General features: G+C 44.1%; 1 protein-coding gene across 3 annotated transcripts in view; it reads left to right on the plus strand.

Annotated features, from left to right (window-relative positions):
• The first annotated feature begins 745 nt into the window (after window positions 1–745).
• hip1rb (huntingtin interacting protein 1 related b) overlaps window positions 746–26,425 on the plus strand; it is a 37,270-nt gene continuing 11,590 nt past the window's right edge. The window contains exons 1-13 of one of the 3 annotated variants that reach the window (XM_029678141.2): window positions 746–1,102; window positions 14,370–14,433; window positions 14,814–14,956; window positions 15,715–15,771; window positions 16,096–16,176; window positions 18,895–18,971; window positions 19,310–19,371; window positions 20,087–20,227; window positions 23,268–23,325; window positions 24,542–24,617; window positions 24,745–24,909; window positions 25,065–25,120; window positions 25,286–25,358. In XM_029678141.2, the coding sequence (XP_029534001.1) occupies window positions 1,010–1,102; window positions 14,370–14,433; window positions 14,814–14,956; window positions 15,715–15,771; window positions 16,096–16,176; window positions 18,895–18,971; window positions 19,310–19,371; window positions 20,087–20,227; window positions 23,268–23,325; window positions 24,542–24,617; window positions 24,745–24,909; window positions 25,065–25,120; window positions 25,286–25,358 (1,146 nt within the window). In that variant the 5' untranslated portion in view covers window positions 746–1,009. Of the gene's footprint in view, window positions 1,103–8,030; window positions 8,181–14,369; window positions 14,434–14,813; window positions 14,957–15,714; window positions 15,772–16,095; window positions 16,177–18,894; window positions 18,972–19,309; window positions 19,372–20,086; window positions 20,228–23,267; window positions 23,326–24,541; window positions 24,618–24,744; window positions 24,910–25,064; window positions 25,121–25,285; window positions 25,359–26,425 lie in introns of those variants that run through there. The other 2 variants (XM_029678142.2, XM_029678143.2) reach the window with 2 other exon arrangements.

The following is a 26,425-nucleotide window of genomic DNA, read 5'->3' on the forward strand; positions in this document are numbered from 1 at the left end:
TGCAGGTCATTCCCCACTTGCAGTGATGAGGGTTCTGTTAAATGTCATCCCACAATGAAAAGAGCAGACGGGCTGTTTCCAAAACAATGGGATGAGTGGTGGCCTACCCACATATGCTGCTGTGTACTCACAGGACAGGCCCATAAGGATAGGCTATGATAAGCAAATTAAGTAAATGTATGTAGCTGTGTTAGATGGGTAGAATTGGCATTTGCATTGATGTGGCTGTGCCTGAAGAGAGTTGTTGGCTACATGGCAAGCATACATTGCTCTGTTCCAAGCACCTCAATTAGCCCATTGCACCTTGTAAGGCCAAAAAGCATTTTATTAGGCCATATGCGCCATTATCTAGCCTGTAGTCCCTTCCTTAGTAACCACAATCATAATACAGGCAAAAGCACAAAATCAGATGGATAATGGATTGCACTGTAGTGGTGGAGAAAATACATCAATTTCACATCATCCAGATTGTTTTCTTTATCATAATAAAATATGATCTTAACAAGCATGCAACAAATAATGCATTAAACTATTTAAAAATATTTTCTATATGGGAAATTGCTGGTTCTGAACGGTAGGTAGCCTGCTATACCATAACAAAAACTCTATAGCCTGATAACGTTTCAGGTGGGGTAGAAAATAATCCTGTCCTTTCAATACCGCATGAGTGACGTCAACAGCTTCCCTGACGCATGGGCTCCCCCCGCGTTGCTATGTGTGAACTACTGTTATATCCTTCGGTAGACGAGGCTCCACGTACAGCAAACATAGCATTCATTTAGCGTTTTCCTCCTCTGCCTGTGATCTCGCCATTGAGTTCGCAGCCTACAAATGCCACTCGTGGACGCCGAACCGGTTGTTCGCGCGTTGCTTCTACCAAAAACGACAAGGAGTGTCTTACTTTGACTGCTTTATAATCGATAATTTTCCTCAATAGCGGGTATTTGTTACAAGCATTCGATATCGTCGAAGATCCAGTAAGAATTTCGCCGGGTGCCAAGACGTGACGATGAATTCCATACGACAGGTGCCTTCAAGGGTGAAAACCAAAAGGACCGAAACGAATTTAGGTGCTGAGAGGGAACATTTTGATAAACAGCAGGTAAATATGAATACCCGGGTGGTGGTGGTAGAATTTGCGGTTCTAGCTGTTTGTTTTGCGGCTTTATGATAAAAAAGTGTTTCAAATAGCATGTGAGGCCTTTAATTTATCGAACGTATTTGTTATTTGCGCACACGAAAATAAGAAAGTTAGCTTGTGAACTGTAATGCTGCTCTTATTGAAAACGTTTTGATGCAAATTCCGCACCTGACCCATCACCTGAGTTCCTAATTTGATAGGCCTATGGTCGAAACATTCCTCACAGTAAACATGTTGACTATTTTAATTTAGAGGCTAATGGAAAGTCCTGTATGCCATTGAATCAGCTGTTAGTCCCTGTGGTTGTCTGTGCTAAATATTTGATTGAAACCCGGAGAATGAATGACCTCCCTTGAGATTTAGGCCTAATAACTTTACATTGATCAGCCATGTATGTATTTTTGGATAAAGATGTCTTATTGTCCAGAACTTTTAACTGTAGCATCACCATTACCATCATCCAACAATTAATAATAATCTATTTCCAAAGAATTTCTTAGAAAAGGACACTCCTTCACACAGTCTGGGAGCTATAGGTCATGTTTATGACATCATCATTGGTAGACCTTTTTTGTTGAAACATTTTAGAAAATAATTTGTATTTTTACCTTGATTTTATTTTTCTGGCTTAAGTGTCATTTACTTACTACCGGGGGTGCTAATTGGCAATACATTGAATCCTTTAGATGAGTGTCTGCCTCTCAGTGAAGTCCTGGCTCTTAATATAAAGCCTATGTTCAACTAGAAGGTCTTGTTTGGCTACCTTGTCCTGACTTCCTTGCTCTTAGTGTATTGAAATAGTATGAAGTAGCTTTGAAATGAACTTCCTGTGGCTGGATCAACAAATGGCAAATGCAGATCTGAAGTTGAAATAACATTGTAACCTGCTGGTCTCCTCCATTGGAAATGACTGGACAACCAGCAGAAAGCAAACTGTCAACACAGTGTGACCCTGGCAAGAGAATTCTCTGCCATCTCCTTGTGCCTTCGATTGATGCAAAAATACAGAGCCTATTATATTCACACAAGGTCAGCCAGACAAAGTTAGGCAGTGATGATACTAAACTGAATCAATGAGAAAGAGGAAACCAATTCCTTTGGCTGGCTGGATGGAGGAAGGAATGGGAGAGAGAGATTGTGTGGTCCCTTTGACTGCATTGTAAACTGGATGTTTAAATCCGGCAAAGATAAGCATATCAGATCATATCAGAGGCACAGTCACATGCCCTTGGCGCATGCGCTGCCATAGACATGTGAACCTGACAGATGTTACACCCAAACAGTGACTGGCATTATGTCCAGCCATTAGTCAGGCCCTTTGTACTGCTGTCCTGAGGGAGCCCTGTTTTTCTTTCCCAATCTATGGTCTACTTGACATGTCTCAGTTAACTGTCAGCTTGTGACAGTCAACTCCTGATATGACAGTGGAAATGTAGAGACCGTTATGTAACATGCTACAATGTCCAGGTACTCAACTCAATTCCAAGGACAGGCAGCTCCACCATATTGTCTTTCCATAGAGGGTGCTGCAGAGTCGCTGTGCTGCAGTACTTCACCATCCATATAAAGCTGCCCAAAGTCTGTGCGCTTGGCTTACTGACCCCCCCCCCCCCCCCCCCCAAATTTGGTTTCTGTATGCTACTTTGACAGTTAACATGTCTAGCCTAATGTACAGCACACTAGTGTAGCTCTATCCCAGTCATCAAAGGTACGTAACTGGAAATATATAAGAAAGCACTGCTATACTTGCTATTCATTCAATACTGCATTACATGATGGATCTAGTTCTTGCCATTGACCTGTAGAATTCTGCTGATTCTGGGGTCTACTGTAGGTGTAATGTTGCACCCCATTCCTCTCTCTGTTTTTTCCCCCTCCCCCTCTAGTTTTATCTGTGTTGACCTACCTACCAAGGTCAGATGTCCCACAAAGCACCTGTTGTTCACACACTCACTGTGTGTGGGTGGGTGTGTGTGTGAGAGAGTTTGCTCTCCATCATTTCGGATGCCTCAGTGCCCATGAGAGAGGGCTGGGGGAAGGGAGCGGCTGAGTGTAAACACAGCCTCTCTCTAGACCTCTGAGAACAGCAAAGCATTCAAACATTTTGCTTATGGTCATTATTTATTTTGTCACCTGTGTATACTTGCAAGTAAATGTCAATTTGGAACAATTGACCCACCCTACCAAGTAGTGTGGCGTGTGACTCCTTGTTGCCAGTGTACAGTTCCCTGGGGTGTCCATGGAAACCAAGCATCTACAGGAACATTAGGAAACCAGGGGAACCATGGTGAGGGTTGTTATTATTTACAGCTGACATCCACTTTGGGAGGCACAGCATAGAGTGAGTGCACACACATCAGCTAGCATGGTCATAGTGCTGACACGCAGGGTTGATGTGACTACTTTGGAGATGATAAAGAGGCGACTGGAATGACTGTAGTACTGTCTGAGGATGACAGAGCAGTATTAGACTTCTGCCTCCCTTGTTGTCTGAGAGAGGAAGTGTCTCTACAGCACAGAGCACTCCCCTTAATATCCAACTATTGTAGGAGGGTTTGAAGCAATGGCAAGTCCTTGTGTCCACTGTAAATCTTCAATTTTGTCACCTAGATATCCGTGTAGGATGTCAGGCTAAGGAGAAGAAGCAGCAGGGGCGAGGAAAAAGTCAATTCATCAAAGGCAGGAAGGGCTAGTCCAGTTGCGGCTCAGGTTTCTGTCTGTGTCAACACTGTAAGTGACTGAGCCAGCTATTGTTGTGCTGCCTGGGAGGCAAAGCAGGAGACAAGAAGAAATTTAGCACAATGGGGACATTTCCAGCAGGTTTTCAGAATAGCCATTAAAAGGGTGTTCTATGAAAACAGCTAGTATTTGATGTTGTGAGAATGATAATTGAAACTTGTTGAAATGTCACTTTTTTTATGTTGATAGTCTTTCCAAGTGATCAAAACCAAATCAAATATTATTTGTCACATACACATGGTTAGCAGATGTTAATGCGAGTGTAGCGAAATGCTTGTGCTTCTAGTTCCGACAATGCAGTAATAACCAACAAGTAATCTAACTAACAATTCCAAAACTACTGTCTTATACACACAAGTGTAGGGGGATAAAGAATATGTACATAAAGATATATGAATGAGTGATTTAATGAGCTTGCTCTTTCTTAGTGCGCAGTTCGAACAACGTTTTTAAGTGGCGCACACACAAACGACGCCAAAGCAATCGAGTACTGGGTACAGAGCGGCATAGGCAAGATACAGTAGATGGTATCGAGTACAGTATATACATATGAGATGAGTATGTAAACAAAGTGGCATAGTTAGTGGCTAGTGATACATGTATTACATAAAGATGCAGTAGATGATAGAGTACAGTATATACGTATACATATGAGATGAATAATGTAGGGTATGTAAACATTATATTACGTAGCATTGTTTAAAGTGGCTAGTGATATATTTTACATTTCCCATCAAATCCCATTATTAAAGTGGCTGGAGTTAAGTCAGTGTGTTGGCAGCAGCCACTCAATGTTAGTGGTGGCTGTTTAACAGTCTGATGGCCTTGAGATAGAAGCTGTTTTTCAGTCTCTCGGTCCCAGCTTTGATGCACCTGTACTGACCTCGCCTTCTGGATGATAGCGGGGTGAACAGGCAGTGGTTCGGGTGGTTGATGTCCTTGATGATCTTTATGGCCTTCCTGTAACATCGGGTGGTGTAGGTGTCCTGGAGGGCAGGTAGTTTGCCCCCGGTGATGTGTTGTACAGACCTCACTACCCTCTGGAGAGCCTTACGGTTGTGGGCGGAGCAGTTGCCGTACCAGGCGATGATACAGCCCGCCAGGATGCTCTCGATTGTGCATCTGTAGAAGTTTGTGAGTGCTTTTGGTGACAAGCCGAATTTCTTCAGCCTCCTGAGGTTGAAGAGGCGCTGCTGCGCCTTCTTCACGATGCTGTCTGTGTGGGTGGACCAATTCAGTTTGTCTGTGATGTGTATCCGAGGAACTTAAAACTTACTACCCTCTCCACTACTGTTCCATCGATGTGGATAGGGGTTGTTCCCTCTGCTGTTTCCTGAAGTCCACAATCATCTCCTTAGTTTTGTTGACGTTGAGTGTGAGGTTATTTTCCTGACACCACACTCCGAGGGCCCTCACCTGTAGGCAGTCTCGTCGTTGTTGGTAATCAAGCCTACCACTGTTGTGTCGTCCGCAAACCTAATGATTGAGTTGGAGGCGTGCGTGGCCACGCAGTCGTGGGTGAACAGGGAGTACAGGAGAGGGCTCAGAACGCACCCTTGTGGGGCCCCAGTGTTGAGGATCAGCGGGGTGGAGATGTTGTTGCCTACCCTCACCACCTGGGGGCGGCCCGTCAGGAAGTCCAGTACCCAGTTGCACAGGGCGGGGTCGAGACCCAGGGTCTCGAGCTTGATGACGAGCTTGGAGGGTACTATGGTGTTAAATGCCGAGCTGTAGTCAATGAACAGCATTCTCACATAGGTATTCCTCTTGTCCAGATGGGTTAGGGCAGTGTGCAGTGTGGTTGAGATTGCATCGTCTGTGGACCTATTTGGGCGGTAAGCAAATTGGAGTGGGTCTAGGGTGTCAGGTAGGCTGGAGGTGATATGGTCCTTGACTAGTCTCTCAAAGCACTTCATGATGACGGAAGTGAGTGCTACGGGGGGCGGTAGTCGTTTAGCTCAGTTACCTTAGCTTTCTTGGGAACAGGAACAATGGTGGTCCTCTTGAAGCATGTGGGAACAGCAGACTGTGATAGGGATTGATTGAATATGTCTGTAAACACACCAGCCAGCTGGTCTGCGCATGCTCTGAGGGTGTGGCTGGGGATGCCGTCTGGGCCTGCAGCCCTGCGAGGGTTAACACGTTTAAATGTTTTACTCACCTCGGCTGCAGTGAAGGAGAGTCCGCATGTTTTGGTTGCAGGCCGTGGCACTGTATTGTACTCAAAGCGGGCAAAAAAGTTATTTAGTCTGCCTGGGAGCAAGACATCCTGGTCCGTGACGGGGCTGGTTTTCTTTTTGTAATCCGTGATTGACTGTAGACCCTGCCACATACCTCGTGTCTGAGCCGTTGAATTGAGATTATACTTTGTCTCTATACTGACGCTTAGCTTGTTTGATTGCCTTGCGGAGGGAATAGCTACACTGTTTGTATTCGGTCATGTTTCCGGTCACCTTGCCCTGATTAAAAGCAGTGGTTCGCACTTTCAGTTTCACGTGAATGCTGCCATCAATCCACAGTTTCTGGTTTGGGAATGTTTTAATCGTTGCTATGGGAATGACATCTTCAACGCACGTTCTAATGAACTCGCACACCGAATCAGCGTATTCGTCAATGTTGTTGTCTGACGCAATACGAAACATATCCCAGTCCACGTGATGGAAGCAGTCTTGGAGTGTGGAATCAGATTGGTCGGACCTCAGCGTGGGAGCTTCTTGTTTTAGTTTCTGTCTGTAGGCAGGGATCAACAAAATGGAGTCGTGGTCAGCTTTTCCGAAAGGAGGGCGGGGCAGGGCCTTATATGCGTCGCGGAAGTTAGAATAGGAATGATCCAAGGTTTTGCCAGCCCTGGTTGCGCAATCGATATGCTGATACAATTTAGGGAGTCTTGTTTTCAGATTAGCCTTGTTAAAATCCCCAGCTACAATGAATGCAGCCTCAGGATGTATGGATTCCAGTTTGCAAAGAGTCAAATAAAGTTCGTTCAGAGCCATCGATGTGTCTGCTTGGGGGGGAATATATAGGGCTGTGATTATAATCGAAGAGAATTCCCTTGGTAGATAATGCGGTCTACATTTGATTGTGAGGAGTTCTAAATCAGGTGAACAGAAGGACTTGAGTTCCTGTATGTTTTTGTGACCACGTCTCGTTAGCCATAAGGCATACGCCCCCGCCCCTCTTCTTACCAGAAAGATGTTTGTTTCTTTCGGCGTGATGCGTGGAGAAACCAGCTGGCTGCACCGACTCCGATAGCATCTCTCCAGTGAGCCATGTTTCCGTGAAGCAAAGAACGTTACAGTCTCTGATGTCCCTCTGGAATGCTACCCTTGCTCGGATTTCATCAACCTTGTTGTCAAGAGACTGGACATTGGCGAGAAGTATACTAGGGAGTGGTGCACGATGTGCCCGTCTCCGGAGTCTGACCAGAAGACCGCTTCGTTTCCCTCTTTTACGAAGTCGTTTTTTTGGGTTGCCAGCTGGGATCCATTCCGTTGTCCTGGGTGAAAGGCAGAACACAGGATCCGCTTCGCGAAAGTCATATTCTTGGTCGTACTGATGGTGAGTTGACGCTGCTCTTATATTCAGTAGTTCTTCTCAACTGTATGTAATGAAACCTAAGATGACCTGGGGTACTAATGTAAGAAAAAAACAAAAAACTGCATAGTTTCCTAGGAACGCGAAGCGAGGCGGCCATCTCTGTCGGCACCTGACCTCTCGTCTAACAGTGAAGTCTGTTAACAGTGAAGTCTGTTTTCAAAATCAGTGGTTTGATATAACAACTTATCTAAACACCCCAAACTCCTCTATCCAGTTTCCTGTTTGCCTCCAAACAATGTAGTGTTGGATAAAGGAGAAATTCAATGTATTCCTTGATGCATTTGAACTGCAATTTGTTGGTGACCGAGTTGGCCTCTTGCTATCATCAGCATCTTACTGTCTTACTCTGCTTGTCACCACTCCCAGTGAATTAGTGCTAGACTAGTTAATGCTAACAAAACCAGACAATGCGTTCAGCCTCATTAGCAGTGTGTTTACACAAGTTTAACAGCATTAATAGTGGCAGCTGTGCGGTGCTTGGGTATGTGTCTGACCTTGACAACCAGAGCGGCAGCAACAGTCTGTTGAATTAAGCTGATAAAGAACTGCAATAACTAGTCACTGCAGGGCACCTGACAGACTGCCCAGTGTGGACTACATTCGACGTGTTGCTGCAGTGTCTCTGGCAGCTATAGTCTTCCTGGCAGTGATGTCCAAGCACATAGACACGCTGTTGAAAGGCAAGAAGGGAGAAGATGACAAGGTAAGAAAGGAGGGAACAGGGATGGGAGGGATGAACAGTGTGTGTGGCGTGAGTTCAGGGATTAGGCTGGGCTCATCACTCCCGCTCTCTCCCTACAACTACCTCTCCCTCAATTGGGGAATTAAGACTTATGTTTTGGGTCCAGGTTCAATGTTGTATCTGTCGAACAGCTAAATAGCGTCAGACTGTCTGTAGCCCACTTAGATCATAGTTAAGCCCAGTTTCTCCTGTGGCCAACCAGATGAATGTACACCTTCCTGACCTTCTTAAAGCATTGCTGTTGGAAAGTTTTAATGGCAGTGGTGGAAAAAGTCATACTTGAGTAAAAGTAAAGATACCTTTTTTAATAGAAAATTACTCAAGTGAAAGTCACCCAGTAAAATACTACTTGAGCAAAAGTCTAAAAGTATTTGTTTTTAAATATACTTAAGTATCGGAAGTAAGTGTAATTGCTGAACTATAGTTAGGTATCAAAATAAAAAGTCGTAATAATTTCACAATCCTTATATTAAGCATGCATCATAAGGGGAAAATTTCTGTATTTTGTAAGTTACATATATTGAACTTGATTGCTGACAAGTAAAACATTTTGGGACTATGTCAACAATGGACTAATGAAACAAATACCAGAACATTGTTTTGGGATGGAATTGTCCTTTAAGTACTTTACACTACTGTTTAATGTTTTTGGTTTCTTTGTATGAATGATGGAGTAAATTGAGGGAGCGTGCCAGTGGGAGACGAGCTAGGTCTTTTGTTGGTTTGTGACATTGCCAACCTTCAATTCTAGACTTCAAGCAGTTCTGTAAATTGTATTGCTCACACTTCACTGGACTATGCACTGTATGCAGTCTCTGATCAGGTTAGTGTAACAATGATCCCCCCCCCCCGTCCCGTCTCGATCTCTCCTCTGAGTGACAGTCAGTTTGAATGTATTATGGAGCCTCCTTGCAGCCATGCTGCTCTATGGCCATCTGTTGAGGCCTCTGTGCCAGGCGCTGTGTGCCAGAATGTGGCCCCCATCAAACCAATCTTCTACCCCAGCTGACAGGCCTTCCTCCTCCCACAAACCCCTCATTGTCAAGCACCCCTCTAACCTAGGGATGGGCATTTTTTAAATTGTTTCAGTATTCAAGTTATGATATTGTTTTGGATATCCGGATTGTCGAAATACATTTATGATTATTATTTTTTTTAAACATTCTGCTTCATTTTGTTTCAGCAGGAGGGTGGGGGAGGGGTGAAAGGAGCAGGGGGCAATGTGACAGTCTGGCATGGGGGGAGGAAGAAAGTAGCCAAAATGACCCGCTCTAGTTAGATAAATTTGTTGCTGCCATATGTTAGCTATCATACCATCTGGTAGTACCTGTCTTGACTGCATCAAATCATTGTAAAGAAGCTAGCTAGCTAAAGTAGCAAGGCTAATTGAGGCTATTTTGCTATGCTTCCCTGTCCAATGTCTAAAACGACTCCATTCATGGTTGATCATTGTAGCCTACTCCTTCTCTGTTATTAAATTCTGTCATTTTAATTCCATTTGGCAATATAGTGGTGTGAAGTACTTAAGTAATTTTTTGAGGTATCTGGACTATTTTTTGACAACTTTTACTCCACTACATTCCTAAAGAAAAGAATGTACTTTTTACTCCATACATTTTCTCTGACACCCAAAAGTACTTACATTTCGATTGCTTAGCAGGACAGGAAAATTGTCGAATTCTCACACTTATCAAGAGAACATCCCTACCGCCTCTGACCTGGCGGACTCACTAAACAAAAAGGTTTTGTTTGTAAATTATGTCTGAGTTTTATCGTGTAGTTATATTCGTAAATATAAAAACAAGAATGGTGCCATCTGGTTTGCTTAATATAAGGAATGTGCAATGATTTTATACTTTAGGTTCATAAACATATTTTAGAAATTACATTTACTTTTGTTAAGTATATTTAAAACCAATAACTTTTAGACTTTCACTTAAGTACTATTTTACTGGGTGACTCACATTTACTTGAGTGATTTTTCTATTAAGGTATCTTTAAGTATAACGGTTGAGTACTTTTTCCACCACTGCACTTCACTTGCTACACATGGAACCTCTGATTGTAGCACCACTTTGATTGATGACAATAACAACAAGCTACACGTGTGAAACGTGTGTAGGCAACCGGTGCATCTTTTTTTATGTGGCGCACTCGTAACTGTCATAAAACTGTTTTATAAAAATGTTGAGTGTAATGGTCTATCCTTGTAGGCTATGTAGCAATGTCACATAGCTTTGTCTAAAATGAAATGATCTAAGTATACTCTCCCAAGTAATCTAATATTAACGTCTGTTCAGATATTCAAATAACCTTGTCCATCCCTAATCCAAACCATCACTTGCTCTGGTCCCCTAAGCCAAGGGGGCTAGCACTAGCAGTAGCCTCTCAAGAACGGTTAACCAGGACACCCCTCTCTTTTTTCCTCCATCTCTCCCCTCGCTCTGAGTGGTCCCCTTAAGCGCACAGTAGCCCCTCTGTGCTTTGTTTAGTGACTGCGTGTTTTGGTAGAGGGGGAGGTTGGTAGGTTGTGGTGGCTCCAGAGTTTCACTAACTAAATGAAGTCTTTATGCTTTTGTGGGGTTGCTGGCCAATTTTGCCAGGCCTGCCTCGGATATCCGATAAATGTGAGGATTGTTTTTCTCCTTCCCTGTGTTTATGATAAGATGTATGTGTGTATTCTAGGAAGAAATGTCATGTAAATACCAGAGTGAGTGAATTTATATCACTGTGTATATACAGCCAGAGGGTGAAGTAAAAACGTGTGTTGGTCTGTATGAGCCTGTGTTTGTGGGATTATTTTGCGATTGAGTGACTGTGTGTGCAGTACCAGTAAAAAGTTTGGACACACGTACTCATTCAAGGGGTTTTATTTATTTTTTACTTTTTTCTACATTGTAGAACAATCGTGAAGATATCAAAACTATGAAATAACGTATATGGAATCATGTAGTAACGAAAAAAGTGTTAAACATATCAAAATATATTTGAGGTTCTTCAAAGTAGCCACCCTTTGCCTTGATGACAGCTTTGTACACTCTTGGCATTGTCTCAACCAGCTTCATGAGGTAGTCACCTGGAATGCATTTCAATTAACAGGTGTGCCTTGTTAAAAGTTCATTTGTGGAATTTCTTTCCTTAATGCGTTTGAGCCAATCAGTTGTTGTGACAAGGTATGGGGGTATACAGAAGAAAGCCCTATTTGGAAAAAGACCAAGTCCATATTATGGCAAGAACAGCTCAAATAAGCAAAGAGAAATGACAGTCCATCACTTTAAGACATGAAGGTCAGTCAATCCGGAACATTTCAAGAACTTTAAAAGTTTCTTCAAGTGCAGTCGCAAAAACCATCAAGCGCTATGATGAAACTGGCTCTCGTGCGGTCCACCACAGGAAAGGAAGGAAGACCCAGAGTTGCCTCTGCCGGAGGCTACGTTCATTGCCTCAAATTGCAGCCCAAATAAATACTTCAGACACATCTCAACTGTTCTCGGGAATCAGGCCTTCATGGTCAAATTGCTGCAAAGAAACCACTACTAAAAGACACCAATAAGAAGAAGAGACTTGCTTGGGCCAAGAAACACGGGCAATGGACATTAGACTGGTGGAATCTGTCCGTTGATCTGATGAGTCCAAATTTTAGATTTTTGGTTCCAGCTGCCGTGTCTTTGTGAGACGCAGGGTAGGTGAACGGATGATCTCTGCATGTGTTGTTCCCACCGTGAAGCATGGAGGAGGTGTGATGGTGTGGGGGTGCTTTCATAGTGACACTGTCTCACTTAAACCGCATGGCTTCCACAGCATTCTGCAGCAATACGCCATCCCATCTGGTATCCTCTTAGTGGGACTATCATTTGTTTTTCAACAGGACAATGACCCTAAACACACCACCAGGCTGTGTAAGGGCTATTTAACCAAGAAGGTGAGTGATGGAGTGCTGCATCAGATGACCTGACCTCAACCCAATTGAGATGGTTTCAGATGAGTTGGACCGCAGAGAAGAAAAAGCAGCCAACAAGTGCTCAGCATATTTGGGAACTCCTTCAAGACAATTGGAAAAGCATTCCAGGTGAAGCTGGTTGAGAAAATGCAAAGTGTGCAAAGCTTTCATCAAGGAAAAGGTTGGCTGCTTTGAAGAATCTAAAATCTATTTAGATTTGTTTAACTTTTTGTTTTTTGTTACTACATGATTCCATATGTGTTAATTCATAGTGTTGATGTCTTCACGATTGTTCTACAATGTAGAAAGTAGTCTAAATAAAAACCCTTGAATGAGTAGGAATGTCCTAACTTTTGACTACTACTGAACATACAGATGTACATTTGCCGCTGCTCAGTGTAGCATACCATTGTCTCTTTCTGTGGGTTATTGAGGGGGAAGTGGGGCGAGAGAGAGGCTGGGATAGTACCAGATAATCTGTATAAATGAACCATAACAGCTCATGCGTGTTACTGCAAGCTGGATTAGTCAGTTATGTAATTAGTTGAACTGAAATGGAACAGCAGGCTTGTGAGTGAACAGGGGTTCCAGAGCTTTTAACTTCCTCCATCTTATCTTTTTCACCTGCTGTGGTCTACACGTATAAAATGCGTCTGCCAATCCTGGGCCACAGGGAGAGTGGGTGGTGATCTCCGAATGAGGAGCTATTGGCCAATGCTTCCCTGTTGTGAGGAATGCTATGGTAGTCCATTGTTTGGTGCTCTTGCTCCTACCCTCCGTTGAGTCTGGAGATATGTGACAGGTTTATCTGAACTAGTCGGCTAGAGAAATGTGATATTTTACACTTATTTCCCTCATTTATTAATTACAATCGGTAGCGCTAGTCTTCAGTGGTTCTGTATGGGCCAGTCAAAATATAGCTTGTTCTCACTGTTCAGAACTGTTGATTCAATGCAGATCTTATGTAAGGACAAGTTAGACTGAGGGTTACTATGACAAGACTGGCTTAAAACACACTGTTATTTGTATCAGAGGTCACAATATGCTTGTCATGTTTTGGATTCAGAGCGTTCCCTTATCCTCTAGCGTTACTAACTATGCCTTTATCAGTGACGGGCCAAGCCTATGTAGTGTACACAACCACGTTGAGGAAAGAGTTGAGACCTAGGTCTCAACTATCTGCTTCTCTCCCTTCCTCTCTGCATTCACTAGGACTTGATCTACCTGTTAGCCTAGTTGCCTGAGTGCCAGGACACTTGCGCTGTGTTGCTGGTGACGACATGTCTCTTTCCTCCATTGTCATTATCGACAACAAAATATGTAGAGAGGATGCCCTGATGCATGTAGTGTTTTGGTAGCATGTAGGGTTTCAACTGATAGGAATGCTCATTTTGACAGGTATTGTAATCCCTCTAATGCAGGGATCCGGCAATTACGTTTGGAATGATGTAACCATGTCATATGTTTTAAAATGAATGGACACACCAAAGTAAATGGAACAGAAGCCTATGGGCTTGTTCAGTCTTCTTTACTCACAGTAGCCTAATGAAGGAAAAACAGAGGGGTTATTGAACCCTTATTACATGAGCCTCTGCATGTAAACATACACAATCATTTTTCTGATTCTGTCACAGTGCAATCTGCTGTATTCTCAGCATCTCCAGTACAACTCCTCTCTGGCCTTGTATTTCAAAACACAGTATGGCTTATCAGTAGCCTTTGTTGTGTTTAAAAGACTACTCCCTCCCTCTCTGCTGTTGAAACAAGGGTTGCCTTGTCAACTGCTACCACTCCACCTGATAGTATGGGTGTGTGGAGACTTGCTGTTCACACGTCTAGTGAACACAACCTATCACTCCCTCTCCTGGGTCATCTGACTATACTGTACATGAATATACTGTACACAAACATGGGACATAAAGGTTGGCATGGTGGTGTGGCCCTAAAATAAAACCAAGTAAAGAGATGATCTGTATGGCTTTTATTTGTATAAGGTGCCAGTTCATTAAAGTGTCTTGTTTTGACATTTGATTTTGTTTATAGAAATGGCGCTCTTTTTTTATTAATTCCAAATTTCACATTTTGGATTGTCTTGTACTCAAGTTGAATCTAGCTCCCATTAAAATGTTTTTGTTTTATGTCACTGAGTGGTAGGTCGGTAGCCATAGTGACTTATGACCTGAACCTGTTCTCTCTACTCTCTCCTCCAGCTCAGCAGCATCAGCAAAGCCATCAACTCCAACGAGGCGCCTGTGAAAGAGAAACATGCACGCCGTATCCTTCAATACAACCCCAAACTGGAAACGGCAAACCTTTTGCTATTATTTGCTCCTAACTTTGTACGCCTGATAACCCACTGTCTTCCAACTGGGCTGTTTTTAACCACTCGAGTTGTTGAATTAATGTACTGTAGAAGGTAATTGCTTTTTAGAGTTGACATTTGCCATCATGTAGTCTATACAGTAACCTAGTATATTTTACTGTTGCAGGCATCGATGGAAACATTGCTTATTTTAATCTCCTTAGATCGAAAATACTGTGATTTTTATCATCGTACATGAGCAAGAGAAAATGAAAATATGTATGTGAGGGAACAAGAGGTATTATTTTGGCTTTGTGTTTTGCGTCTTGGCTCTTCCTTGACGGCCCTACAGGGATCATTCTGGGGACCCACAGAGAGAAGGGAGCCTTTACCTTCTGGTCCTATGCCTTGGGCCTCCCTTTGTCCAGCAACTCCATCCTCAGCTGGAAGTTCTGCCACGTGGTGCACAAAGTGTTGCGGGATGGCCACCATAACGTAAGACCTGCTCTCTGCTCTATACACTCTAGTACAACTGCGGCTCTGTTTTTTAAATATATATATATTAGAGAAAAATGTAGAGACAAAAGGAAAATACACATGCAGGTTTTAGGTGGAAAATTTGGCACAGATCTTAGATGAAAATACTGCATAATTGGTAGCCTATAGTATATAAAAAAAAACATGCAATATTTCTTTGAGCAGAGCTCACAAACTCACTCATCGCTGCAACTCCCTAATGGGTTCAGGAGAGGCCAAGGTGGAGTCATGCGTCCTCCGAAACATGACCTGCCAAACCTCGCTCCTTAACACCCGTTAGCTTAACCCAGAAGCCAGCCGCATCAATGTGTCAGAGGAAACACCATTCAACTGGTGACTGGGGTCAGCCTGCAGGTACCTGGCCTGCCAAAAGGACTCGCTAGAGTGCGATGAGCCAAGTAAAGCCCCACCGGCCAAACCCTCCCCTAACCCGGACGATACTGGGCCAATTGTGCACCGTCCTATGGGGCTGGGTTGTGGCACAGCCCGGGAATGAACCCGGGTGTGTAGTAACACTTCTAGCACTACAATGCGGTGCCTTAGACCACTGCACCACTTGGGAGACCCAAGCATGGAGGTTTTTATGCAGACCTCAGGCCGTAATTAGTCCAAATTAGCTTAATGGTGAAATGTTAATTGTATAATTGAACATTATTGAGTGACTGTTTCAATATTATTATCGAATTGACCTTATCTATCCCCTTTTTGCCCTCCAGAGCCTTCAGGACTGCATGAGACATCACAGTAACATAGTTGAAACAGGGCAACTATGGGTGAGTCTGGAGATTGTGCTGTGTTTTTGTTGGGGGGGGCTTGAATAGGTTGAATAAGTTTTGGGTGAACAAATTTAATTTCAGATGGCTTGAAATGGGGGAAAATCCCTTGCTTTAATGATTTAGTTTAGGCAAAAATGCAGGACATGTTTTGAAATTCTTTTTTCAAACATCTTCCTGCTCATACTGTAATTGTGCTTCCTGTGCAGGCAGAGTTAATCTGTCTGCTGCAGATTAGAGGAAAGGCTAGAATGGGAGATGTTTTTTGCTGTGTTGAAGTAAAGCACAGCTCAATGCTTGTTGCTCGCTCACTTTTGTTTCCAGGGCAACCTTCATGACAGATATGGCCAGCTGGTGGCTCTGTACGCTAAGCTCCTCTGCACAAAGATGGAGTTCCACGTGAAGGTAAGCCTACCCTCTTTAGCCCTCAAACTGAGCCCTGGACCTCAAAGCCAGTTCCACTGTGTTTTTTCATTGTTCCCTCAAATCAGGGACTGATTTAGAACTGGAACACCAGGTGGGTGCAATTAATTATCAGGTCAAACCGAAAACCAGCAGGCTCCTGTCCTCGTTGAGTAATAGTTAAATACCCCTGCTCTATAGCACGTGTCAAACTCTAGGCCCGCGGCCCGGATCCGAGCCCATTCAATCCAGCCCATGGGTGGTTTGCATATTTAAAAAATTTATATTAAAATTCTGGGAAACAACAATCTCAATCCACATTGGAATGACTAAAACCAAATCAAAATGGTCTATAGATGATAATGGACCTTTATTGTCTCTTCACTCTGTCCAACTTGCTAAAAGTAATCAAAAAGAAAGCTAGACAGTCAGGTAGCATCGATAATTCCAAAAGCAATGGATAGAGAACTGTTTTCTGTACATTTTGACAGCGAGGAAATATTATCCATTTTATGTGCGGCCCTTCAGACCTCAGTGAAGACCGAAATAAGGCCCGTGGCCAGAATGAGTTGACACCCCTGCTCTACAATTTTGGGGTACTGCATGCTTCACCATAAGGAGACATTGGCTAATCTTTCCACTGTATGCATTGCCACAAATGCTTTCAAAAAATGCCACCTAATTAAACAAACAATGTATGCCATTTGAAATGATTTACAGTAGGGCAAAAAAAGTATTGTGCAAGTTCTCCCACTTAAAAAGATGAGAGGCCTGTAATTTTCATCATTTCATCAACTATGACAGAAAAAATGAGAGAAAAAAATCCAGAGAATCACGTTGTAGGATTTTTTTTTTTTTTTTTTTTTTTTTTTTGAATTTTACCCCCTTTTCTCCCCAATTTCGTGGTCTCCAATTATCCAGTAGCTACTATCTTGTCTCATCGCTACAACTCCCGTACGGGCTCGGGAGAGACGAAGGTTGAAAGTCATGCGTCCTCCGATACACAACCCAACCAACACAGCGCCATCCAACCCGGAAGCCAGCCGCACCTTGGTTAGCGCGCACTGCGCCTGGCCCGCCATGGGAGTCGCTGTTGCGCGATGAGACAAGGATTTCCCTACCGGCCAAACCCTCCCTAACCCGGACGACGCTAGGCCAATTGTGCGTCGCCCCACGGACCTCCCGGTCGCGGCCGATTACGACAGAGCCTGGGCGCGAACCCAGAGTCTCTGGTGGCGCAGCTGGCGATGCAGTACAAGCAAGATTTCTGTCTCTCACAGACCTGTAACTTCTTTAAGAGGCTCCTCTGTCCTCCACTCGTTACCTGTATTAATGGCACCTGTTTGAACTTGTTATCAGTATAGAAGACACCTGTCCACAACCTCAAACAGTCACACTCCAAACTCCACTATGGCCAAGATCAAAGAGCTATCTATCAAAGGACACAAGAAACAAAATTGTAGACCTGCACCAGGCTGGGAAGACTGAATCTGCAATAGGTAAGCAGCTTGGTTTGAAGAAATCAACTGTGGGAGCAATTATTAGGAAATGGAAGACATACAAGACCACTGATAATCTCCCTCGATCTGGGGCTCCACGCAAGATCTCACCCCGTGGGGTCAAAATGCTCACAAGAACGGTGAGCAAAAATCCCAGAACCACACGGGGGGACCTAGTGAATGACCTGCAGAGAGCTGGGACCAAAGTAACAAAGCCTACCATCAGTAACACACTACGCCGCCAGGGACTCAAATCCTGCAGTGCCAGATGTGTCCCCCTGCTTAAGCCAGTACATTTCCAGGCCCGTCTGAAGTTTGCTAGAGAGCATTTGGATGATCCAGAAGAAGATTGGGAGAATGTGAGATGAAACCAAAATATAACTTTTTGGTAAAAACTCAACTCGTCGTGTTTGGAGGACAAAGAATGCTGAGTTGCATCCAAAGAACACCATACCTACTGTGAAGCATGGGGTGGAAACATCATGCTTTGGGGCTGTTTTTCTGCAAAGGGACCAGGACGACTGATCCATGTGTAAAGGAAAGAATGAATGGGGCCATGTATCGTGAGATTTTGAGTGAAAACCTCCTTCCATCAGCAAGGGCATTGAAGATGAAACAGGTCTTTCAGCATGACAATGATCCCAAACACACCGCCCGGGCAACGAAGGAGTGGCTTCGTAAGAAGCATTTCAAGGTCCTGGAGTGGCCTAGCCAGTCTCCAGATCTCAACCCCATAGAAAATCTTTGGAGGGAGTTGGAAGTCTGTGTTGCCCAGCAACAGCCCCAAAGAGGAGATCTGCATGGAGGAATGGGCCAAAATACCAGCAACAGTGTGTGAAAACCTTGTGAAGACTTACAGACAACGTTTGACCTCTGTCATTGCCAACAAAGGGTATATAACAAAGTATTGAGAAACCTTTGTTATTGACCAAATACTTATTTTCCACCATAATTTGCAAATAAATTCATTAAAAATCCTACAATGTGATTTTCTGTATTTTTTTCCCCTCATTTTGTCTGTCATAGTTGAAGTGTACCTATGATAAATTACAGGTCTCATCTTTTTAAGTGGGAGAACTTGCACAATTGGTGGCTGACTAAATACTTTTTTGCCCCACTGTACATGTGAGGTCATTAGATATTTCTAATGTTGTACCATCCTTGAGAAATGATGTACAATAATTGTTGGATCATTTTTGCAATCCTTTTGTCTTCTGTGCAGCATTCTGAAATCCGAGCCAACCTAGAGGTAACAGATGAGGTTCTGGAGCGCGTTGCAGGAACAGACATCAATAATGTGTGAGTGTGTTCTCCAGTCCTCTACTCCTCCCTCTCCAGTCTCCACACATCCCTGGCACTCTCACGTGCACTCCCTCTCCTGTTAAGGAGTTATCAGAATATCATACAGGGACATCAAACAAATGTGTATACCGTACATTTAATTGACATAGATCAAGTGAAGTAAATTATTGATATAAAATATAAACTTAACTTTCTTTCTGATTCCAAGAAGGCCAACATACCATTTTAAGTAGAGATGGAGAACTGTGGAGACAAGGGAGAGAACCTGCTGCTCTTTTCTTAAGGAAGCCATTAGCCTTGTGTTACTAAGGGGGGTATCGACTTCACTCCTGCAGGTTCCAGCTCACTGTGGAAGTGTTTGATTACCTGGATACAGAGCTGAGGCTAGCCGAGACAGGTGAGAATCCTCCGCTTCGCCCCTACCTACCTACCTCCACCTCTCAAAGGATGGGTAACCTGAGGTACAGGGCTGTGGTCTGTTTCCATTAACTGTTTGTGTGACTAAAATGGAATAGGGACAGGATAGTGGCCAGTTAAATACACTTGTAATGCTGTTGAGGGAGTGAGTTAATCCCCCCAAAAGTTAAGGGAAACACATTTCTAAACCACTTTGTTTGTTTAGTATGATTAGGGCCCTCATGTAATTTCACCAAAACCCTATAAATAGGTTATAAATGTTTGCTATTAGAGGACATTAATTGTTTTTCTTCTGATTGGCTGTAATTGCATCATGCACCTCCCTGCCCTGCAGGATGTTGTCACAGCCTGTGATCCTGAACAACTATAAACAAACCCTACAACTGTAAACAACTCTGCCTGCCTCCGTGACTAACTGGGCATCTTGTACTCAGGAAACATGGGAGCTCCTAACCGCCTTGTGCTTTCACACATCTACCCACCCTACTGCTAGATCTGCTGATAACTGTTTTCCACCCACAGAGTGGGTGATTCATAAATGTGTGAGCCATTGTCCAAGTGCTGTATTTCTGAACTAGTGACAGTGAAAGGTGTTTAACCCAAGCAAGCCAGCGATACCAAATCCTCCCCATTTTTAATATTGTTTGTTTATTGTGGTGTTTGTTATGTGTTATACATTGGCGTGTGATCTGCAGTGATCCGGCAGCTCAACACGTCCATTGCCATCTCTACGCTGACGTCAGGCCAGTGTCGCCTGTCCCCCCTCATCCAGGTCATTCAGGACTGCAGTCACCTCTACCACTTCACCGTCAAGCTGCTCTTCAAGCTGCACGCTTGTACGTTGGCATCTTTAATCTCAACTGCATAACATATTTTTCAACATGTACTGTAACATCAAATTGTATTAGTCACATGCGCCGAATACAACAGGTGTAGACCTGACAGTGAAATGCTTACTTACGAGTCCCTAACCAACAATGCAGTTGAACAAAAATACAGATGAGAATAAAAGATAAAAGTAGCAAGTAATTAAAGAGCAGCAGTGAAATAACAATGGTGAGACTATATACAGGGGGGTACCGATACAGAGTCAATGTGCGGGGGCACCGGTTATTTGAGGTAGTATGTACATGTAGGTAGAGTTATTATAGTGACTGCATAGATGACAACAGAGTAGCAGTGGTATAAGGGGGGGGGGGGGGGGGGGGCACTGCAAATATTCTGGGTATGCATTTGACGAGATGCTCAGGAGTCTTATGGCTTGGGGGTAGAAGCTGTTTAGAAACCTCTTGGACCTAGACTTCCTGGTACTGCTTGCCATGCGGTAGCAGAGAGAACAGTCTATGACTAGGGTGGCTGGAGTCTTTGACAATTTTTAGGGCCGTCCTCTGACACTGCCTGGTATAGAGGTCCTGGATGGCAGGAAGCTTGGTCCCAGTGATGTACTGGGCCATTCACACTACCCTCTGTAGTGTCTTGCGGTCGGATGCTGAGCAGTTGCTATACCAGGCAGTGTTGCAAACAGTCAGGATGCTCTCAATGGTGCAGCTGTAGAACTTTTTGAGGATCTGAGGACCCATGACCAATTTCTTTTCAAGCTCCTGAGGGGGAATATATTTTGTTTTGCCATCTTCACAACTGTCTTGGTGTGCTTAGACCATGTTAGTTTGTTGATGTGGACACCAAGGAACTTGAAGCTCTCAACCTGCTCCACTGCAGCCCTGTTGATGAGAATGGGGGCATGCTCCGTCCTCTTTTTCATGTAGTCCACAATCATCTCCTTTTGTCTTGATCACGTTGAGAGAGGTTGTTGTCCTGGCACCACACGGCCAGGTCTCTGACCTCCCTATAGGCTGTCTCGTCGGGGATCAGGCCTACCATTGTTGTCATCGGCAAATTTAATGATGGTGTTGGAGTCGTGCCTGGCCGTGCAGTCATGAGTGAACAGGGAGTACAGGAGGGTACTGAGCACGTACCCCTGAGGGGCACCTGTGTTGAGGATCAGCATGGTGGATTTGTTGTTACCTACCCTTACCACCTGGGGCCGGCCCATCAGGAGGTCCAGGATCCAGTTGCAGAGGGAGTTGTTTAGTCCCAGGAACCTTAGCTTATTGATGAGCTTTGAGGGCATTATGGTGTTGAATGCTGAGCTGTAGTCAATGAATAGCATTCTCACATAGGTGTTCCTTTTGTTCAGGTGGGAAAGGGCAGTGTGGAGTGCAATAGAGATTGCATCATCTGTGGATCTGTTGGGGAGGTATGCGAATTGGAGTGAGTTTCTCTGATGATGGTGTTTGATGTGAGCCATGACCAGCCTTTCAAAGCACTTCATGTCTACAGATGAGTACCACGGGTTGGTAGTCTTTTAGGCAGGTTACCTTAGCGTTCTTGGGCACAGGGACTATGGTGGTCTGCTTAGAACATGTTGGTATTACAGACTCCGACAGGGAGTGGTTGAAAATGTCAGTAAAGACACTTGCCAGTTGGTCAGCGCATGCTCGCAGTACACGTCCTGGTAATCCGTCTGGCCCTGCGGCCTTGTGAATGTTGACCTGTTTAAAGGTCTTACTCACATCGGCTGCGGAGGTCGTGATCACATTCTTCCGGAACAGCTGGTGCTCTCATGCATGTTTCAGTGTTATTTGCCTCGAAGCGAGCATATAGCTCTCGGCTGTGCTTCCCTTTGTAGTCTGTAATAGTTTGCAAGCCCTGCCACATCCAACGAGCGTCAGAGCCGGTGTAGTACGATTCGATCTTAGTACTGTATTGACGCTTTGCCCGTTTGAAGGTTCGTCAGAGGGCATAGCGGGATTTCTTATAAGCTTCCGGGTTAGAGTCCCGCTCCTTGACAGCGGCAGCTCTAGCCTTTAGCTCAGTGCGGATGCTGCCTGTAATCCATGGCTTCTGGTTGGGGTATGTATGTACAGTCACTGTGGGGGTGACGTCATCAATGCACTTCTTGATGAAGCCAATGACTGATGTGGTATACTCTTCAATGCCATCGGAGAAATCCCGGAACATATTCCAGTCTGTCCTAGCAAAACAGTCCTGTAGCTTAGCATCTGCTTTCTCTGACCACTTTTTTTTTATTGATCTAGTCACTGGTGCTTCCTGCTTTAATATTTGCTTGTAAGCAGGAATCGGGAGAATAGCAGTGGTCAGATTTGCCAAATGGAGGGCGAGGGAGAGCTTTGTATGCGTCTGTGTGTGGAGTATAGAGTTATTTTTCTTCTGGTTGCACATTTAACATGCTAATAGAAATTTGGTAAAACTGATTTAAGTTTTCCTGCATTAAAGTCCCCAGCTCCTAGGAGTGCCGCCTCTGGGTGAGTGTTTTCTTGTTTGCTTATGGTGGAATACAGCTCATTCAATGCTGTCTTAGTGCCAGCCTCTGACTGTGGTGGTATGTAAACAGCTACAAAGAATACAGAATACAGATGATAAACTCTCTCGGTAGGTAGTGTGGTCTACAGCTTATCATGAGATACTCTACCTCAGGCAAGCAATATCTCGAGACATCCTTAGATATCTTGCACCAGCTGTTGTTTACAAAAATACATAGACTGCCACCCCTTGTCTAACCCGATGCCGCTTTTCTATCTTGCTGGTACATTGTATAACCAGCCAGCTGTATGTTGTTGATGTTGTCGTTCAGCCAGGACTCCGTGAAGCATAATATTTAAATTTTTAATGTCCCTTTGGTAGTCTAATCAATGAAAGGAAAATAACTGGAGATCACAAATGTGATGCAAAGTATTATTAATAGTAGTTCCATGTGTCTACTTGCTCTATACTACGCTTTGTTAACATGATTAGACTCAACTTGTTTCAAAGTATTTTTTTGTGACTTTGTCTATTGCATGTCCTGGATTTCAGGTCTCCCAGCAGACACCCTGCAAGGACATCGTGATCGTTTCCATGACCAGTTCCACAGGTAAGTCACCCAGGAGCTTGGGCTGCTAGTAAATGAGGGGGTAGGAACGTGAGGAAGGGAGCCTCCGTATAACAGGGAGGCTGCAGCACAATCCTGCCTGTCCCTCCCCCTGGCCTGTTACCCTGAGCCATTGCAAATATCCTGGTGCTTAACACCCAGCTTCCACCCATTGTAATGTGTCATCATCATGTCGTCACAGTCACACACATCTGTGAAAGTGAGAAGGGGCTGAGTCTGAGCATTTCAGATAGTGTACCAGTGACATAGTAATAATACCGACCTGCACAACAATCAGCCCAGAAAGAGAGCAGAGAGGGAGCTTGATGTGTTAGTGGATACCTTGGCATCAGTGGTGGTCGGTGCTGTTTATGGGCATGGCCTTTTTTCTATTACAGCCTATTGGATTACTGTCATTCATATTCCATTTACCCAGTTCAATGTAACATCGATAGGTTTAGGCTACTGCGTGATACTCACATTTTCCCTGTACCCATCATGAGGTTGCTACAACCTAGCCTATGAATAGTGACACATTCAATACCACCTTGAACACTCTTGCCTGCATCTAGCTGATCTAGGGTGTAGTCATTTGTCCAACAGTTATAAACAAGAGTTTATACTGGACAAATTCAGGTGTGTTTATCCCCATTTCGTTCCATTTGCTTCCTTTCTAAGAAAATTTTTTCAATAGAATCGGCGGAATGAATACGCCCCTGATCACACGTAAACACAGTTCACATTCCTTTCCAAGCCAAACCATATTATAACCGCTACACAGCCTACATCATTGTCACCATATTAGCTAAAGTAATGTCATAGTCAACATAGCTAATATAACTAACACGTTAGTAAAACCGCTATACAATCAATCAGTAACGTTAGTGTACAGTCAGTAAGTAGTTTAGCACGAACACTGGTAGGGCCCAGTGCCAATACATTTGTAAAACCAAAAGCTTACCTTGACTTGGAAGAGTTCCAGTGTTGTTGGCTAGTCCAGCTAGGTAACATGGCACCCCTCTGAGTAGGCAAAACTATCTAGCTGCATTTGCTAGCTAAGTAAGTGAAACTTGGTTCTATTTGTTTTATTTCATTCTGTCCTATACACATCCCCCTCTATTTTAGGGATGCAATAATACAACACAGTTTAGAAAATGTTATGTTCTTGTAGATTATAGTGGTATCATTCAAATTGGTGATTGAAATATTTGCCTTACAGCCTCAAGACCTTCTTCAACAAAGCCAGAGACATGATGTACTTCAAGAGACTCATCCAGATCCCCAAGCTGCCAGAAGTAAGAGCATAGACCGACATAGTAGGGGAAAGATACTGTATTGGGACTCAACCACACTTCCTAGATTGTGGAGCCATCTGTGTTTTATAGTCCTGTCTTATTTATTTGTGTGTGTGTTCATCCCCAGTCCCCTCCTAATTTCCTGCATGCGGCTTCCCTGGCCAAGCATGCAAGGCCAGTGGTGGTCATCCCAGACGAGGATGAGCCCGAGCAGGTGGATGATGACGATGACGACCCTGAACCGCTGATCAATGTCAGCGATGTCACCGTGCCCAGCATGGCGGTGCCACAGGTACGACTTATAGGGCACAGGGTCATGACCTCTGAGGGCAACAGCTATGGCCCATAGAACGTGTATGTCTTATTCTTTTTATTTTTTAAAAGTAGCACTAATTTTGGCTGTAGATTGTATAAGCATTCATGCGTCTTCTCTGACTTTTCCTTTAGCAGTTCGACATATTTGATCAAACCTTTGGACCTGCCAATGGTGGTTTTGATGACAGGTTAGTCATTGGTATTTTAGCATTGGTGTGTTTCAAATGGAAGGATATGTAAACTGGTGATGTTTTTTGAACTGACATGTCTGGATATCTTCTTGTGAATTGAGTTAATAGTGTGCCTGTGTGTGTATCTTAAAGGTTAGTGGCTGTATGTCTTCTGGTCCACAGGGATATCCAGATTGAGAACCTCAAGCGGGACTTGGAGCTATTGAGGACAGATCTGGAAAGGGTCAAAGGAGAGGTAAGTAGACATGCGTTTTAACTCCTTTAAACAGATTTTACAGATGTCATACCTAGCTAAAAATAAATGACTTGTACCTCAAATAATACTATTTAAGGGTTAATTATTCCTGTTAACAATTGATATCAATCATATGTATTTAAAGCCCAAAGGGCTTTATACCTCAGCCAATGTCACAAAGTGCTATACAGAAACCCAGCCTAAAACCCCAAACAGCAAGCAATGCAGATGTAGAAGCACAGTGGCTAGGACAAACTCCCTAGAAAGGCAGGAACCTAGGAAGAAACCTAGAGAGGAACCAGGCTCTGAGGGGTGGCCAGTCCTCTTCTGGCTGTGCCGGGTGGAGATTATAACAGTACATGGCTAAGATGTTCAAACGTTCATAGATGACCAGCAGGGTCAAATAATAATAGTCACAGTGGTTGTAGAGGGTGCAACAGGTCAGCACCTCAGAAGTAAATGTCAGGTAGCTTTTCATAGCTGATCATTCAGAGTTAGAGACAGCAGGTGCGGTAGAGATCATTGAAAACAGAAGGTCTGGGACAAGGTAGCACATCCGGTGAACAGGTCAGGGTTCCATAGCCGCAAGCAGGACAGTTGAAACTGGAGCAGCAGCACGACCAGGTGGACTGGAGACAAGCAAAGGGGTCATCAGGCCAGATAGTTCTTAGGCAAAGTCCTAGGGCTCAGGTCCTCAGAGAAAAGAGAGAGAGAGTTAGAGGGAGCATACTTAAATTCACACTGGACACAGGATAAGACAGGAGAAATACTCCAGATATAACAGACTGATCCTAGCCCCCGACACAAACTATTGCAGCATAAATACTGGATGCTGAGACAGGAGGGGTCGGGAGACACTGGCCCCGTCCGACGATACCCCTGGACAGGGCCAACCAGGCAGGATATAACCCCAGCCACTTTGCCAAAGCACAGCCCCCACACCACTAGAGGGATAACAACAGACCACCAACTTACTACCCTGAGACCAGGCTGAGTATAGCCCACGAAGATCTCCCCCATGGCACGGCACAAACCCGAGGGGGTGCCAACCTGGACAGGAAGATCAC

This window comes from Oncorhynchus nerka, linkage group LG13, assembly GCF_034236695.1.
Source record: "Oncorhynchus nerka isolate Pitt River linkage group LG13, Oner_Uvic_2.0, whole genome shotgun sequence".
Taxonomy (NCBI): domain Eukaryota; kingdom Metazoa; phylum Chordata; class Actinopteri; order Salmoniformes; family Salmonidae; genus Oncorhynchus; species Oncorhynchus nerka.